The sequence below is a fragment of the Arvicanthis niloticus genome, chromosome 7 (genome assembly GCF_011762505.2).
Source record: "Arvicanthis niloticus isolate mArvNil1 chromosome 7, mArvNil1.pat.X, whole genome shotgun sequence".
NCBI classification, from domain to species: Eukaryota; Metazoa; Chordata; class Mammalia; order Rodentia; family Muridae; genus Arvicanthis; species Arvicanthis niloticus.
Window position 1 is genome coordinate 32,495,427 of NC_047664.1, and position 15,599 is coordinate 32,511,025.

General features: G+C 48.9%; 1 protein-coding gene across 7 annotated transcripts in view; it reads left to right on the forward strand.

Moving 5' to 3' along the window:
- Positions 1-15,599, forward strand: part of Tns3 (tensin 3) — a 237,110-nt gene that overhangs the window by 158,331 nt on the left and 63,180 nt on the right. For 6 of the 7 annotated variants that reach the window (XR_013111758.1, XM_076938142.1, XM_076938146.1 and 3 more), the window contains one exon: positions 13,929-15,181. Coding sequence is in view for 6 of the 7 variants with exons in the window: in XM_076938142.1 (XP_076794257.1) it covers positions 13,929-15,181 (1,253 nt within the window). In the remaining variant the exon portion in view is untranslated. Of the gene's footprint in view, positions 1-13,928; positions 15,183-15,599 lie in introns of all 7 variants that reach the window. The other variant, XM_034508403.2, reaches the window with a different exon arrangement.

Below are 15,599 nucleotides of genomic sequence, written 5' to 3' on the forward strand. Positions count from 1 at the left end.
TGAATGTGGTGCTGGACTTCAGTCTTCATTGAGTCCCCCTCCACTGTGCTGAGGGAAGAGCCCGATGTACATAGAAGTGTACATGGTAGTGTTCGTGGAGAAGAACAGGAGCCATCCACCCTTTCAGCTTTGTGGGAAGGAGACATCGGCCACCATGTTGGTGGTCCTAAAGGTTTTAGGTTTAGTAAAAAGTCAAGATTATGTCGCCTGGAATGTGGTGATCAAGCTGAGGTCCAGAGAGTCAGAGCCAAGGAACCAATCAGATGAATGTCTCAGGAGAAGCCACGGAGATACCTGTGATAGGTGAGCTTAGACCAAAGCTGATCATGGATATAGGCACAGGACTGACTGGTCAGGACCAGGAATAGTGGCCTTGACTGGAGAACAGGGCATCCTGAAGCATAGGCTTCTGAAGATAAATGAAGTTTGATGGATAAATCTTGATTTGGGGCAGTTGGAGAGGGGTGAGGACTTGTGGGTAGAGCTGCCTGGCAGGGCTCCATGGAGACCAGGGTTGGGCCAGTGGGTGGAAGGACATTGCAGTGGGACCTTGGGACTCAGTGTTATGGCTGCAGGGAAGCTAACTCAGGAGGAGCAATGTAGAGAAGACCAAGGGTGAAGGAAACAGAAGGCTAGGGGCCAGTGGACCAAAGGGATCAAAATGCTGGGGACTCAGTTGTCCCACTCAGAGGGTTGGAACTTTCTGCCAGAAGACACTTCCCTGCCATCTAGGTCTAGAATTTTCCCATGATCCTCAAATGAAACCTTTTACATTAATGGTTATTTCTGATCCTGCTCTCTCTCTGAACTCTGGAAACCATTCTTTCTGTAGATTGCCCCAGTCTTGGCATTTCACATCAGTGGAACTACTCAGTCCTCTGTGACTTAACGCTACTTGTCCCAAGTTTTCAAGGTTCATCTTTATGTAATTTAGTTCTCCTCACAGCTGGCATTCCATTAGAGCTCACACTGAGGGCATCAGCTCATGTGCATGTGGGTCACCACTGCTCCTATACAATTATGGATAGTGTTGCTATGACCATTCTTTTTTATATGTTACCACTAGGATATTGTTATGTCTCTGATACTATCAGTTATTCTTTTACTATCCCCCTGAAATGTCTTGTCCCTTTCTGGATTCCCACACAGGAAATCACACTAACCCTTTTCAGGTCTCTGGAGTGCACACTTGGCTAGCCACTTTCAGAGACACACAAGAAGCCCACTCCAGCCTTCTCTTCATTAGATACATGATTTCATGCATGGGAGCGAAACTTCCCAAGGTTAAAGGTTTGATGCCTTTCAAAGCTGTCCCTGGGCCACAGAGCTGCCTTCTGGCCCAACTTCAGCAAAGCTTCAAAGGAACACGTTGTTTCATGAGGCATCAATGCTGACAGCTTAAGCAGGTCCATGTAATCAAAACCCACTGCTGGGGAGTCCATGGAAACTGAGAAGACTTTGGCACACCTGCCTAGTGGCCACAGCAGCAGCAAAGCAGGGCTGGAGGCCAAGTAGATGCTGGTTGGTGAAGACTTGGGGCAGCTCATTTATAATGTTGTTGCCTGATACTAAAAATAGAAGACAAACCTGAGCTCGAAGTAACGTCCATCTCACTGTAAGAAATGGGGAAAAGAGACCACTTGCTGGTATAAATGACTTCTTGTTTTCTTTCTTGTTGCTGCCCTGGCTGCTGTTTTTCCTCCTCAAGTTTGGAATACAAAAAATTATGTTCAAGATTTTTGTGCCTCGGAAGACACAGCAATGGCTGGACATAGTTAGCTTGGACTGAACGGGGGCCCTAGATGCTCTAAAAAGACACAGGCATTCAGTTTAGTCCCCGAGCTAGGTTATTCAAACATTCTTAATCTTTTTTTTTTTCTTTTGATGTGGATTCTTTGAAGGGAAAACAGGTTGTGATTAGCAAATCCCTCCCTTTATTGCAGTGTCCTTGCTTGCAGAACTAGAACAATGACCTTGCTTCCCCTGGTGGGAAGGGGTGTTACTCAATACCCTCTCCTGAATTCCACATTTAGTAGGACTTCTTGCACAAGAAGTGCATTATGTCCTATCGTGGAGGAGATCCTTTCTCCCGAGGGTGAATGGGATTTATCTGAGATCTTGTAAGCTGTGTATGCTTCTGTTGAGGTCTCAGTTGATTTACTGAAGATAAGTCTTGCCCTCTGCCTGTACACCCAGCCCAGGCTTGTCTCTCTTCCTTGCTGAATGACTAGAGACATTTGTAAGGGTTCGCACTGGGCTGTGGGAACCTGGTGGAATCAGAGAGAGAGACTCCAGCTGTCTCTGTTCTGTCTGCTTAGAGTAGAGGCTTGTGTTTGTGCTGGGACTGATTTCAGCCAGGGAGAGAGGGCATTGGCTGAATGAAGCCCACCTAAGTTGAATATGCTGAGGCCTGAGATGGAAAAGGCCTATAGAAATCACAAAGGTTAATACTGACATCGCCCTCTGTGCCACAAGGGCACAGAAATCAAGCAGCTCCAATAAGGGGGATGTCCCGCAGAGGTTTTCTGTCTGGATCTTTTAAAGCAAATAAATGATAAAACTGATTTGTAAAATGGACGGGTGCTGGCCACTGAACAGAGTGGCGGCCTCTGGACCCGCCCCCCTCAGCCCAAAGAGTTCAAATTTCACTAAACCTGATTGCATCAAACCCCGCCCTCATGTTTACATTGCTTGGGCCCTCTTGGGCAAAATCAAAGTCCCTGCAGCCAAGGAGATTCTTGCCTTCTGCGCTAGCTGGAGTGGGAGGCAAGGTGCTCTGGGAAGGAGGCGGCACCCGGGATGCTGCCCAAGACTCTCTTTCCTAGAACTGGCCAGACTCTCTGTACTGAAGGAGTGGTCAAGGGTTTAGAAGGGAGGTAAGCAGTGAACGTGTGCTTGCGAATGTCTCTGTGTGGCTTTTGTGAGTCTCCAGGTGTGTTCCGATCCTTGTCAGGTCGCTCTTGGAAGGAGAGATGATGCTGGCCAGAGCTGCAGAGAATGTGGAGAAGATCTGAAACCCCTGCTTGACATGTCCAGTAGGACTGGTCTAGAATGCTCACAATCCAGAAGAGTCTGTCATACCTGCTTCTTTGAAGGAAACAGTCAGGGTGGCTTGAAGCAGAAGGGTCTGTTGTGAGGTGTATGTTCAACTCTTCTGGCTGGCCCTGTGGCTCGTCTGCCCAGGTGGACTATCCTGAGGCTCCCGTTTTCTATTTTTCTTGGCCTGAATCGGTTTCCTCTCTAAAGTGTCTTTGGGGACCTGGGTCAGAAGGTGCCAGGATGGGTGCTGCGACCCTGTGGCCAGCATTTGAGGGCTTAGGGGTGTGTTTGTGTGCTAGGGGGCACCTGGCCTGTTTTGGAGCTGCTGTTACAACCTTCCTTTATTGCCACATTCTGGTGCCTCGCCCAGGAAAAGTCAGGCGCCTTAGATTCCAGACACTCCAGCTGTTCTTGGAGGAGGCAGGGTGTGGGGCATGGTTCCTTTCCAGAAGGTCGACACACTGCTGACCTGGGATGTCTGTTCCTGCTTTTGCTTCCAGTTCTTTCTTTCCTGATTTACACTTGTCCGAGATTGCAAAGCTTCTCTGATTTTCCTCCAGTGTCCGGCAGAGCACTTGGTGTCAAGTGCCAAGGACAGTTGCTGCCAGTGGGAGTCCTGTTGCTCTGTCGCTGGCACCACAGGTATCTTCCCTGACCCTGGCTTTCACACCTTGCCATTGAGAGGGTTGGTTTGTGGTTCAGGAAGTGAGAGTGGGGTGTAGATGAGAGTTCCTTCTGGAACTCTGTGGCCTGAAATAGAGACTAGCCACAGTACAGAGGTTTATTTTCTTCTTAATCGTTTTTAAAAGGAGGAAAAGGGCTGATTTCTTCCTACCAAAAATATATGTGTGCTGTAGATTACAGGTGATATTTTTAAACACACACACACACAGACATATTGCTTAGCTCTTGGTGGCTTTGTGATAGAAAATAATTCACTACAAAGCAGGAAATATTTAATTAGCACAGAGGCAGAACCTTTTTTTCAACAGACTGAAAGCCAAAGCTTGTTTTAATGAGAGGCTAGTAGTACTCTGGGGTTACATGGAAAGAAGAAAGAGTGACTTCTGGAAATTGTTCCTACTTTTGTTTAGCAAGGTAATTAGCAAGGTGATAATCAGAAAATGTCTCCTAACGGTGGAAGGTGGGATTTCCAGTACCTGAGCCCATGTTAGATCCCAAGAAAGCAGGTGCTTTGGGGACATACTACCACTCATCCCTGCCTCGTACTCTGGGACAGCCTTGGTTTTAGGCTGGTGATGGTGATGGTCTCTTCCATGCTCACAGATGGCAATCTGGTCCCCCCTGTCACTACTAACCCTGCCAGCACTATGCATCCTGCTATACCTGTCAGCCATGCTGTCTGTTGGGAAACTCATGAGTTCATTTATTGTACAGCTGTCAGCTGACTTAGTCAAGAAGAATGGTCTAGAATTTTAAGGAGAGGTTAGGTGATACATGCCCAGGGCTCCTCAGGTCCATTGGGTCATCCTGGCCTTGCCCCTGGGAAATCAGCTGTGGACTGTATCTTTCAGTACCATGACCTGGACTCATTTGTGGGGCTGGTTACCAGCTTCATATAGGAGGCAGTGTTCTAGGTTGACATACGAGGACAATGAGCCACAGATGTATTGAGTGATTGACCCAAGGTCACAAAGCTGTGGCCAATCAGAATGACTGATTACAGGGAGTCACAGGGGCCATGATGACTACCCCAGCAATGACATCTTACCCTTTCAAGGGGGAAGCAAAAGAGAAGAGGGGCGATGGGACTTATCAGGAGGCCTCGAAGAGGAAAGGGGGCAATTGAGCAGGATGGGGCTAGACTCAGAAAGGGGCCTGAGTCTAGCTTCTGTCTGACTCTCCCCACGGCGGTTGCAATGGAAGGAAGCAGTTGAGCATCCACTTATGTGAGGAACATTCTACAGCAGTGCTAACCCAATCAAGGTGGAAATGTTCAAGGGCCAGAACATCCCCACAACCCTTTGCAGCCTGCCCTCCCCCCTGGCCTTGCATCCCCAAGATGTTCCTCTCCTGGGGTCCCACGATTGCAGCCTTTGAGCTTGGCTGTGTTCACTTTGGTATCATCTTCAGAGACCTATCTAGGAGGCTGCTGGTGGCTATTTGTTCTTAAGGGCAATCTTTTCTTCTTCCTACAACCTTTTCTGGGAGGGCTGCTCACCTTGGGTTATGTGATGAGAACCTGTATCTCACTCTCTGAGCAGCTTTGAGCAAGCCACTTTAGCACAACCTAAAGGAGGCCTGACTGGGTCATAGCTACTGGGGAGAACCTGCCTGTTCCTTTAGGATCCAGGAAGGGCTCCCAGCTGTAGTGCGGACCAAGACCCCAAGTTCATTAACTGAAAGAACAGAAACATACTTACAGCTTCAGTTTAGGAAGCTAAACACTAAAGTGACCATCAGTGCAAGTGTATTGAAAACACTTGAGTTCTGACTTGGCATGATTAGACGTGTCAAGAGTCGGGGAGGGAAACCCAGCACTTGAATGGTCTCCAGGGACTGAGCATGCAGGAGTATGAACGTAGTTCGTGTAGCTTGGATACTTTATCTGTGGAAGCCATAGAGAACATTCCTTTCCAAAATTAAATTGCTGATCTTGGGTTTGACTGGGAATGGAATGCAATCTGAAGGAACCAAGAGACTTGACTTTGCAAGTAGACAGTGGTCTTAACTTCTGATGCTGTATTGAGTTTGCTTTCCCCTCCCCTCCCCTCCCCTCCCCTCCCCTCCCCTCCCCTCCCCTCCCCTCCCCTCCCCTCCCCTCCCCTCCCCTCCCCTCCCCTCCCCTGTGTAGTTTTTGTTTTGTTTTTGTTTCTTTACCTGCATGCATCTTTGTGTACAATATGCAGGTGCACCTGGTATCCCAGGAGGCTGTAAGAAAGTCTTGGGTGCCCGGGAACTGGAGTTCCCATGGTTGTGAGTTACCTTGCAGGCCGTTCTGCTCTTGATCACCAGGCTGTATCTTCACCCCCCACGTTGGCCTTTTAAAACTATTCAGCATTAGTTCAGCTGCCCTGTGCTTCTCTTTCCATCTGTAACTTGGGTTTTACTTCTCTGGTTAGTGGATGCTTGCCAATCAAATTGTTGTCACAGGGACAGCAGTTTATCAACTTCAGTTGAGTTACAGGAGAGGGGTGATACAGGATCATGGCATCTCTGATGGGGTTGTGGAAATTTCTGCAGCCCCTGATTCAATGAGAATGGTCTCAGGAGGGTGTATGTCCTCTGCATCCTACTATGTCTTTCCTTCAGTGGGTCTGCCCACATGCCCACCTCCTTTCCATCTTCTCTGTTCCCCAGTGGATGAGTAGTTCTAAGCCCGGGACTTTTGCTGGGATCGGTACATTTCATTTACAGCTAGAAGTCTGCATGTGCTCAGTAAACACATGATACATACCACACTCGCGAATGCGCGTGCACACAGATACACACACATACACACACAGAGACACACACAGATACACACACATATATATACACACAGACACACATATACACATATATACACATATACACAGACATACACAAGGACATATACACAGACACTATACACACACAGACATGATACACACACAGACACATACATACACCCAGACACACACACATACACATATATACACACACATACACACACACAGATATGATACACACACAGAGACATGATATACACACACACATACACACACATGGTGGCTTGGGAGCAGGACGAGATTTTTTTCCTTTGGAAGACTTATGAGGACACTGTTAGTTCCTCTGAAACAAAAAATTGCTTTTTTTTGAACAAAGTTGTCACAAAAACAACATGTGATCTTTAAAGTCAGGGCCCAAAGGCAGTCTTAGACATGTGAGACTTATGCTTCCTTTGTGTCAGTAAGCTTTCTACTGGAGGCAGGGCCAGCGGGCAGCTTCATATGTGTAAGTCTCCAGGTGCTTGGCCTTAAACCTTCTCAAGTCTGCAGCTGCCCTCTCTTCCCTCAGCTCAGTCTATACATACGTGCAAACACAGGTGTGCACCTTCCATTGTCTTTATCCAGGAAGGGAAGGGATGTTCTCATCTTGTTAAAAAGATTATTTCTCCATTTTAATTGCGTGTGGATGTTCATGCCTACGTGAAGGTCTGTGCATATGAGTGCAGAAGTGTCTGCACAAGCCATGCATCCAGATCCCTTGGAGCTGGAGTTACGGTCAGTTGTGGGCCGCAGGCTGTGTGGGTGCTAGGAGCTGAATTCAGCTCTCTGTGTTCTTAACTGCTATTTTATTTCTCCACCCCCTTTGCTTGTTGTTGTTGTCGGTGGTGGTAGTGGTGGTCTTCTGTTTGAAATATTTTGTGGATGCCTCTCCCTGGTTGTGGGAAAGCCGCATTTTCCCTGTAGGATAAATGAGCTGAGTGTGGTGGCTCAGGCCTGTCATCCCTGCTCTTTGGGTTGCCGGGCAGTACGTTTACAAATTCAGCAGCTGCCTAAGGGACAGGATAAATTTAAGGCTAATCTGGGTACTTTAGTGAGACCCTGTCTCAAAATAAACAGGGAGAAGGGTTGGGATTCGGTTTTGGGTAGAATTCTTGCACAATATGCATGAGTTCCTGGATTCAAACTGTAGGACTTCAGGGAGGGAAGAGGATAGAAGAAGGGGGTAGATAGGAAAGGGAGGGAAGGAGGCAGAGAGGAAGAGATGAAGAGAGTGAGTGTGAGAGGCAGGGAGGTGGGGAAGAGTGCTCTCTCCTATGTGGAGATGTTGGAACAGCTGTTTCATGGTCCTCAAGGACATGTGAATGTCCCTTCTGTACTTTGTTCCCTCTGGTTCAGTCCATAACCTTCCCAGTACTGTGTAGCATAAGTCATTCTGCACTGTACAGGTGTGTGATTACCAACCCTGGCTATGGGGATGTCATGACCAGTCAGCATACACGCTGCTTCTGAAGGGAGGCCCTTTCAGACTGACTGGGCCTGGTGGCAGTATATAGGGAATAGGGCCACAGGCTGGAAGGTTACCTTCAATGTGAGATGTGGTGAGCTTCTTTCCCTGTGTCTAGAGAGCTGGGGTTTCCAGGTAGGTCCTTCTTTGGTTCTGAGAGCTTATTCTCCCTCTTCAGAAAGAGGCTGGCTTCAGACTGTTTCCATGTGTTTGCCCTTTGAACCATGGGACATACGTGTTTAAAAAATCTGCTATGAAAGCAGTTGTCCTTGTAGCTTCAGATTCCACATCCACAGAGTCAACTACGAAATCAGGGGTTGATACTATAGTCACTATTCTCACAGGTTTGGCACCGAGATGCCTTAAAGCACATGGGAGGATGTGTATGGAGTTGACACAAACGCTGAGTCATTTAGGGCTTCAGGAATTCATGGATGACTGATGGAAAAAGGGAGGCAAGGGGCGGTGAATGACAGTATTCCAACTTCCAGAATCTTACCCTCCTGCACCCCCATCTTCAAACAACAGCTTACAGTAGTACACCATGCTCACCCTGCAGGCCTGGGGTGATCCAGGGTGGGACTCATCTTTTCTGCCCCCATGAAAATGTGAAATCAGCTACCACTAGGGCTCCAGAACCTAGATAGGAGTTTGTTTGGCAGTATCTTTTTTGTTTGTTTGTTTGTTTGTTTGCTTTGGTTTGGTTTTGGTCTGGATGCAGAACATGAGTTTCGGCAACACATTTCCAAATCAGAACCACAGTATAAGAAGCTGTCTGCCTTAAGGAATGATGGCCTCCTTTCCGTGTTCAGCTCAGGTCCCTAGGGGCCTGCAACAGTGAGGTCTAGGTTCATTTTTGGGTTGGTTGGCAACAGTGCAATTGGCTGGTGCTCACGCTTAATGTTTCATTTCTAGCCAGGATGTTTTTGGGGTCTTAACAATTTTTGCGTTATCTTAGACACACCAACATTCGGATGGGATGGCCTTTGTTCCCCATATAGCTTCATAATACTAGACACAGATGTGTATAGAAGAGGGACTGGTACCCAACCCTTGTGCTTAGAGCTTGGTGGGTCACAGCAAGGAGTGTTCACCTCAGAAGTGGCTAGAGGACATGAGACTGGAAATGACATGCTACCGTTTACTCTGCTTCTGCTGAGCTCTGTGCTGTCTTCATCCTTCTTGGCCTGATTTAGAGCACACTGGCCAGAGACTGGCTACACGTCCCTTACACCTTTGGCTACTGCCTCTTACTCAGTGAGCACACTGAAACTAACATTTAGGAATTTGAGTTTTCTTTAGCTTTTTGGAATCCTGAGGTTGGTTGACTCTAGATACTTTTCAACATCTGTTCCTTGTCCTGTGAAGGCCAGCCATGAGAGTGAGGAGTGACTGCTAGCCCTGCCACCACCTTGTAGGAACAGTCACACCTGGTGTGCTGTCTGAAAGGCAGTCATTATCCAGAATATGGGAAGCTGGACTACAGGCAGCCCAAGGCTGCTGGGCCCATCGGCTTTTGGACCCTTACTGGCTGCTTGTGTGATCCAGGCTTTGTCGTGTGATGAGAAGCTCAGAACAGGTAGTCAGTCTGTCCGTTATAAAATGTCCACTGGTGCCCAGGGCTTGGGTACCAAAGGAAGCAAAGCAGAGGAAGCCCCTGCCTCAGATCTGAGCAGCTTAGAATGAATGCTAAGCAATGATGTTTGTTGGCACAAGATAAAAACCCAGCCAGGAAGGGCATGATGAGGAAGAGGAAGCTGGGTGGAGGGGCAGGAACTGTGAGTGCAAAGTTCATGGGGTGACCATTGAGAAGATATGAATCTGTGGGAGCTGCTGGGCATTCTCCAATGTAGAAAGAGCTTTTTATTACCAATCATGGGTGTCGTCTTTAGGGCTTGATGGCCTGAGTGCCTCTAGTGTGTGCTTTCAAGTTCTGGTGACTCCACCGGAAGCTGGGAATGATTGTTTCCCTTTACCAGTAAAGGGCCAGGGGCAATTCCAGTGTCAGGACTGAAATTTTCACAGAGAAATGGCAGAGAATGGGGGTCTGGACCTCTAGGATGAAAGAAAGCTTAAGTGCCTAGTGTATCCAGAGCTGAGTTTCTTGGTGGCCTTTTGCCAGAAAACAGGGTGGACACAGCAAGGGCCAGAGCTCTGTGTTCTCTCCTCTGTGGGCCTGCAGGTGCAGCTGCACAGCTGTTGCCTTAGGCAGCTCCCTCAGCCTTCATGGCCTCCCCTGTCTTCCACATCTAGCAGGAGAGGCCAGCTTATGCTTTCAGTGTAGATTTCTTGGACATTTTGTGAGGTTGAGTGCTAGCTATGCATGCAACAGGAAGCTCAGGGGATGTCTCTGGCTCTTGTTGGGGTTGCCTGTAGGTACGTAACCGTACACTGTCTGAGCTATGAGGATTTATTCAGAACTGGACTAGCTGAGATCAGGCTCATAGACGCCACCATTTTTCCTGCATCTACTATCATTTTAAGATTTCTTTTGCTTGGGGATAGAGATAGAGCTCAGGGGTTAAAAACGTATACAATGTTGCAGTGCACACCTTTAATCCTAGCACTTGGGAGGCAGAGTCTCTCAGTTCAAGGCCAGCTTGGTCTACAGAATGAATTTCAGGACAGCCAGGGCTACACAGAGAAACCCTGTCTAGAAAACAAAACAACAACAACAACCACAGCAGAACACATACCACTCTGGCAGTGCTTGGAGTTTGGTTGCTAGCACATCAGTCCTTTCTGGCTGCACTCCAGTTTAAATTGGAAAATTAGAAGAGTGTTTTTACAGTTTATTCTTGCATTTCGCTTTCTTTTTAAGCCATGGTATCATTTGATTAAGATTTATGGAGGACTCATACTTCAGAGCTAATGGAAGCTGGAAACGAACTGTCTTAGCAGCATGCACTCTTGAAAAGAGCAGACTCACTGCCCTTAGCTTGTGTCCTAAGGATCTATCTGTCCTCTGGCTACCTGCCTGTGCAGGAACTGGAATAGCAGCCATCTGGCATTATTCTGCTGTGTGTGGGGGGAAATGGGGGTGGTGGGGTTTGGGGTGGGGGATGGGGTGGGATATCTGTGTATGTAGGTGCGGGGGTGCATGTGAGTAGCGGCATGTGGTGTGGGTAGGAGCATAGCATCTGTGTAATTCTTATGGAGCAGAAAGTTCTCATGAGCATCCATCCCCTCATGCTGTGTAGAACAGAAGGAGGTGTGCTGGGTCTTCTGTAGTTGAGTTTCCTATAGCAGAACATCTCAGTGCCAGATGGACCTAGAAAGATGCTAGTGTGTGCTGCCGTTAGTTCTCAGGCCAGCCTCCATACAGAATCACTTCCGTCCCTTGTGGTGGGGATGCCTGGTTCGGAGAGCCTGGGATCGAGGCATGAGCTAGTGCTGTGTTTCCAGGGGCCTATATACAACCTTAGTGATTCTGTACATGGTTGCTCTTTGTAAAGGTGCCACTTGCAAGTGACTTCGGATTTAGAATCATCTTTCCAGGCATTTTCTTGTGTATTTATAACAGAACTGGATGCAGTAGATGCTTTCAGTCTCTCTTGTGTCTGAAACCTGGCTCCCTGTCACTTGCTGTGTAATTATTCTCAGGGCTACCAATGAGACTTCAAGTATGTGCGCTTGGCTTTGTCTATGCAGGTAGGTGGTGTGGAGCTGCAGGTGCACCCAGGCCCCGGAGCCTGGCTTCTCAGTGCCTCCCACTCCTGACAGCTGCTTAATCTTAAGTTATTTACTCTCCCAGAGCCTCTGATCTCCTTAAACAAGCAATAACAACATGAAGGTCCATAACTGCACACTTGAGTCCAGCGTGTGTGCATGTCGCCGCTTGCCTTCTCTCTGAAGACTTGCTCTATTTACAGCTTGTGTATATGATTCCTAGCCCCAGAGCTTCCCTCCCCCAAGTTCTACTTTAAAATGTGGTTGGGCTTCTGTTGGCTAGACTACACATCAGTGTTCTCCGGCCTTGTCTCCTGCTGTCTGCATGCTTGCCCTACAGTGCACTTAAACTGAGAAAGGAGCCCTGGCTAAGCATGTCCTTGGAGCTGCGTTCTCAGGACTGTGTGATCACTTAGCACAGCACCCCCATACCTCTCAGCCCCTTTCCCAATATGCTAGCCGATCCCACTATTTCCAAAAGCAGGCAGCAGCTGCTGCGTGTGACCAAGCGTCCAGCTGTTCTGAGTGGCCATGAGACACGTGCTCAGGGCTAGTCTCTCCTGAGCTGCTGTATGACTAGGCTCAGCAGCCACCAGATAGGCGGATAGTGGCTCAAACCTTGGATTCTAGGTGCCTACGAATCCAAGCTTGGCTTCCCAACCGTCAGCAGCTCCTCTGCTGTGGAGTGCCTGAGATTCCACAGTACAGAAAGTTCAGGAAGATGGGGGAGGCTTGCAGGGGAGATGTGCTGACTGTCAACTCCGGCTTATTTTAGAAAGCTCTTGCTGTGGCTCGCTCTGTGTGGCCAAGGCAATTACAACTGCCAGTCAGCAGATTGTGGCTTGGGAATCTCCACGTACAGCCGCTGGGGCCCTGATTAATAACAGCAGCAGGGGGTTCAGCTGTTCCTGCCCACATTGTTTACGTGACATTCTGCGTAGTGCATGCTTGTCAGCCCCAAAGGATCCAACATCTGACAGTCATCAGATACCTGTGTTGCCTGCTGATCATGTGCTGTATCCATAAGGTCCAAGCCCCTCCCATTATCTTTCCTTTCCTTTCCCATTGAGCTGCCTGTTTAGATTTTAGTACACTCCAGAGCACTGATGGGACAGCAGCTTATCAGTGACATAGTGAACTTAATAGACAGTTATTACCCTGCATGTTCAAAAAACATTATATATATATCAATCGATGGAAGTAGATAAGTTTATCTTGGGGATTCTTGGGGAATTTATTCTTGGGGAATTTATTCTTGGGGAATTTATTCTTGGGGATTCACATGAACTGAGCTGGGCTTCACATTCAAAATAATGATATTAATGAATCAAAGAATGAAAAAACCCCCAAACTTCTAAATAGATGTGTGTGTATGTGTGTGTGGTGTTTCCTACATGGGTAGGTAAGTATGAAGCTGAGGTAAGAGATCAGTGGTCAGTTGCTTACACGAATGCCTGAGACCCTGGGTTCCACCCTCAGCATGACAAAACGAAACCAAGCAGGAAAGGCAGAAATGATTTTAGCTGAATATGTCTGCTATGTCAGCTCGTCTTTATTGCTGCTCACTCTGCAGAGGATTGCTGTCGTGCCCTGCTTGTCCAGCAAGGAAGACGCGACAAACCGGATTCTTCTCAACAGCCTTTATTGGAAGCGCTCTTTTAGGTTTCTGGGAGAGACTAACTCAAATGCCCAGAACGGGCTACTTATATACCCCCAGCCCTGGGCGTGGCAAAGCACATGGAGGTGTCCGATTGGTCAATTTGCAACGACTCATTAGCATACTCATTAGCATACCCCACCCGGTTCGTGGTAACCTAGTTGTACCTCATTTGCATGCCCCGTTTGGGAGGGGCTGGAGTCAAGTTCTACCTGAGAGCCTTGAGTAGCCGCCATCTTGGATCGTTGCCTCAGTGGCTGATGGGCGAATGTCAGCCTGTCAGACGCTTTTGAGGCTGGGGCGCTGCTTCTCTCGGCTGGCAGCCACAGCCGCTTTTAGTCAGTGGCGCCGAGAGCAGAAACGGGCAGCCGCTTTGAGTAAAAAACGGGTAGCAGCGGCGGTGCCACCGCTTTTCAAGCTAACAGACCTGCGGTGCCTTCCAGCCGTCAGGTCTGTCAGGTCAGCTTCCTACAGATTGCGTAGTTTGGGGACCCTAGTTGAGACTGCACTTGTTTAGTATTGAGTTGCATTATAGATTCACTCATCTACTTAAAAAAGTGCGTGCCCACTGTAGTAGGTAGTACTGCCTTTTCTCCCTGGTTTACAGCTGTTTTTTTTCCCCCTACAGTGCTACACACACAGGGCCCAGTGGATGGCAGCCTGTATGCCAAGGTGAGGAAGAAGAGTGCCTCAGATTCTGGCATCCCTAGTAGCCCTCAGGGCATGCCAGCCACTAGCAGTCCAGACCACAGCGACCATACCCTATCAGTCAGCAGTGACTCGGGTCATTCGACTGCCTCAGCCAGGACTGATAAGACAGAAGAGCGCCCGACCCCGGGAGCACGGAGAGGCCTGAGCCCTCAGGAGAAGGCTGAGTTGGACCAACTGCTCAGTGGATTTGGCCTGGAAGACTCTGCAGGCTCCCACAAAGACATGACTGATATGCGCAGCAAGTATAGCGGGACACGCCACGTGGTGCCAGCCCAGGTTCATGTGAATGGAGACGCTGCCCTAAAGGACCGGGAGACTGACATTCTAGATGACGAGATGCCCCACCATGACCTGCACAGTGTGGACAGCCTGGGTACTCTCTCTTCCTCTGAAGGGCCTCAGTCAACCCACCTGGGCCCTTTCACCTGCCTCAAGAGCAGCCAGAACTCCCTCCTCTCTGATGGCTTTGGCACTGGTGTTGCTGAAGATCATAACGGCGTCCTTTCTCCAGACCTGGGCCTTGGCGTAGACTCCCTTTATGAGCGGGAGCGGATGTGCGGGGGCAGAGAGCAAAAGCAGCTGCAGCCCCTGTTGAGGAAGCCCTCTGCACCGTCCCCAGCGCAGGCCTATGGGCAAAGTAACTATTCCACCCAGACTTGGGTACGTCAGCAGCAGATGGTGGCTGCTCACCAGTACAGCTTTGCCTCAGATGGGGAGGCCAGGCTTGGCAGCCGCAGTACAGTGGACAGTGCTGGCCTTGCCCAGCCCCAACCCCACATCCCAGTTACTCCCACCCGTGGAACCAGCAGCAGAGTAGCTGTTCAGAGAGGCATCACCAATGGGCCAAATCCCTCTGACACACAGCAGCTTTGTCCTGGTAAAGCACTCCAGCCCAGATTTCAAGACGGCAGAGTCGTGAATGGAGGACATCAGGAACTGAACACTGGCCCCTCCCCAGGCTCGCCTACTCTGGATATTGACCAGTCCATTGAGCAACTTAACAGGCTGATCTTGGAGCTGGACCCCACCTTTGAGCCCATCCCCACACACCTGAATGCCCTTGGCATCTCAGCCAATGGCTCTGTGTGTCCTGATGGAGGGGGACATGGACTCCGGTGTGGTGGCAGACTGGACCCTGTGGATGGCCCTGGCCGGAGTCCTGGCCGACAAGGTGAGCTGATGAGTATCGGTGTCAGGTAGGAATTATCCAGCTGGGAATTTGGATTTGCTGAAACTCACGATGGAGAGGTCCTTTTGGGGGGCCAGTTTCTGCTCTCACAAGCTGTGGCCTAGAATCCAAGTGGTACCTTGGTACTATAAAAGTTTGTTAGCAGAATTGAGCAGTGGGAAGAAAGAGGTGCAAAACTTCCTTATAGAAACAGTTTGGGGCAGGGGTGGGGCCCCCTGAAGAGGAATATGAGTATCTTATTTCACACACTTGTCACGCCTGTTGGTGAGTGCCGCAGGTCATTTGAGAGTACCAGATAGCCTGATCCGCATTCCTCTGCCACCCGCTAGCTGTGATTCAGAACCTATGCGTACATTCTCTGAGCCTCAGTTTCTGCGTCTGAAGAATCAGCTCAATAGT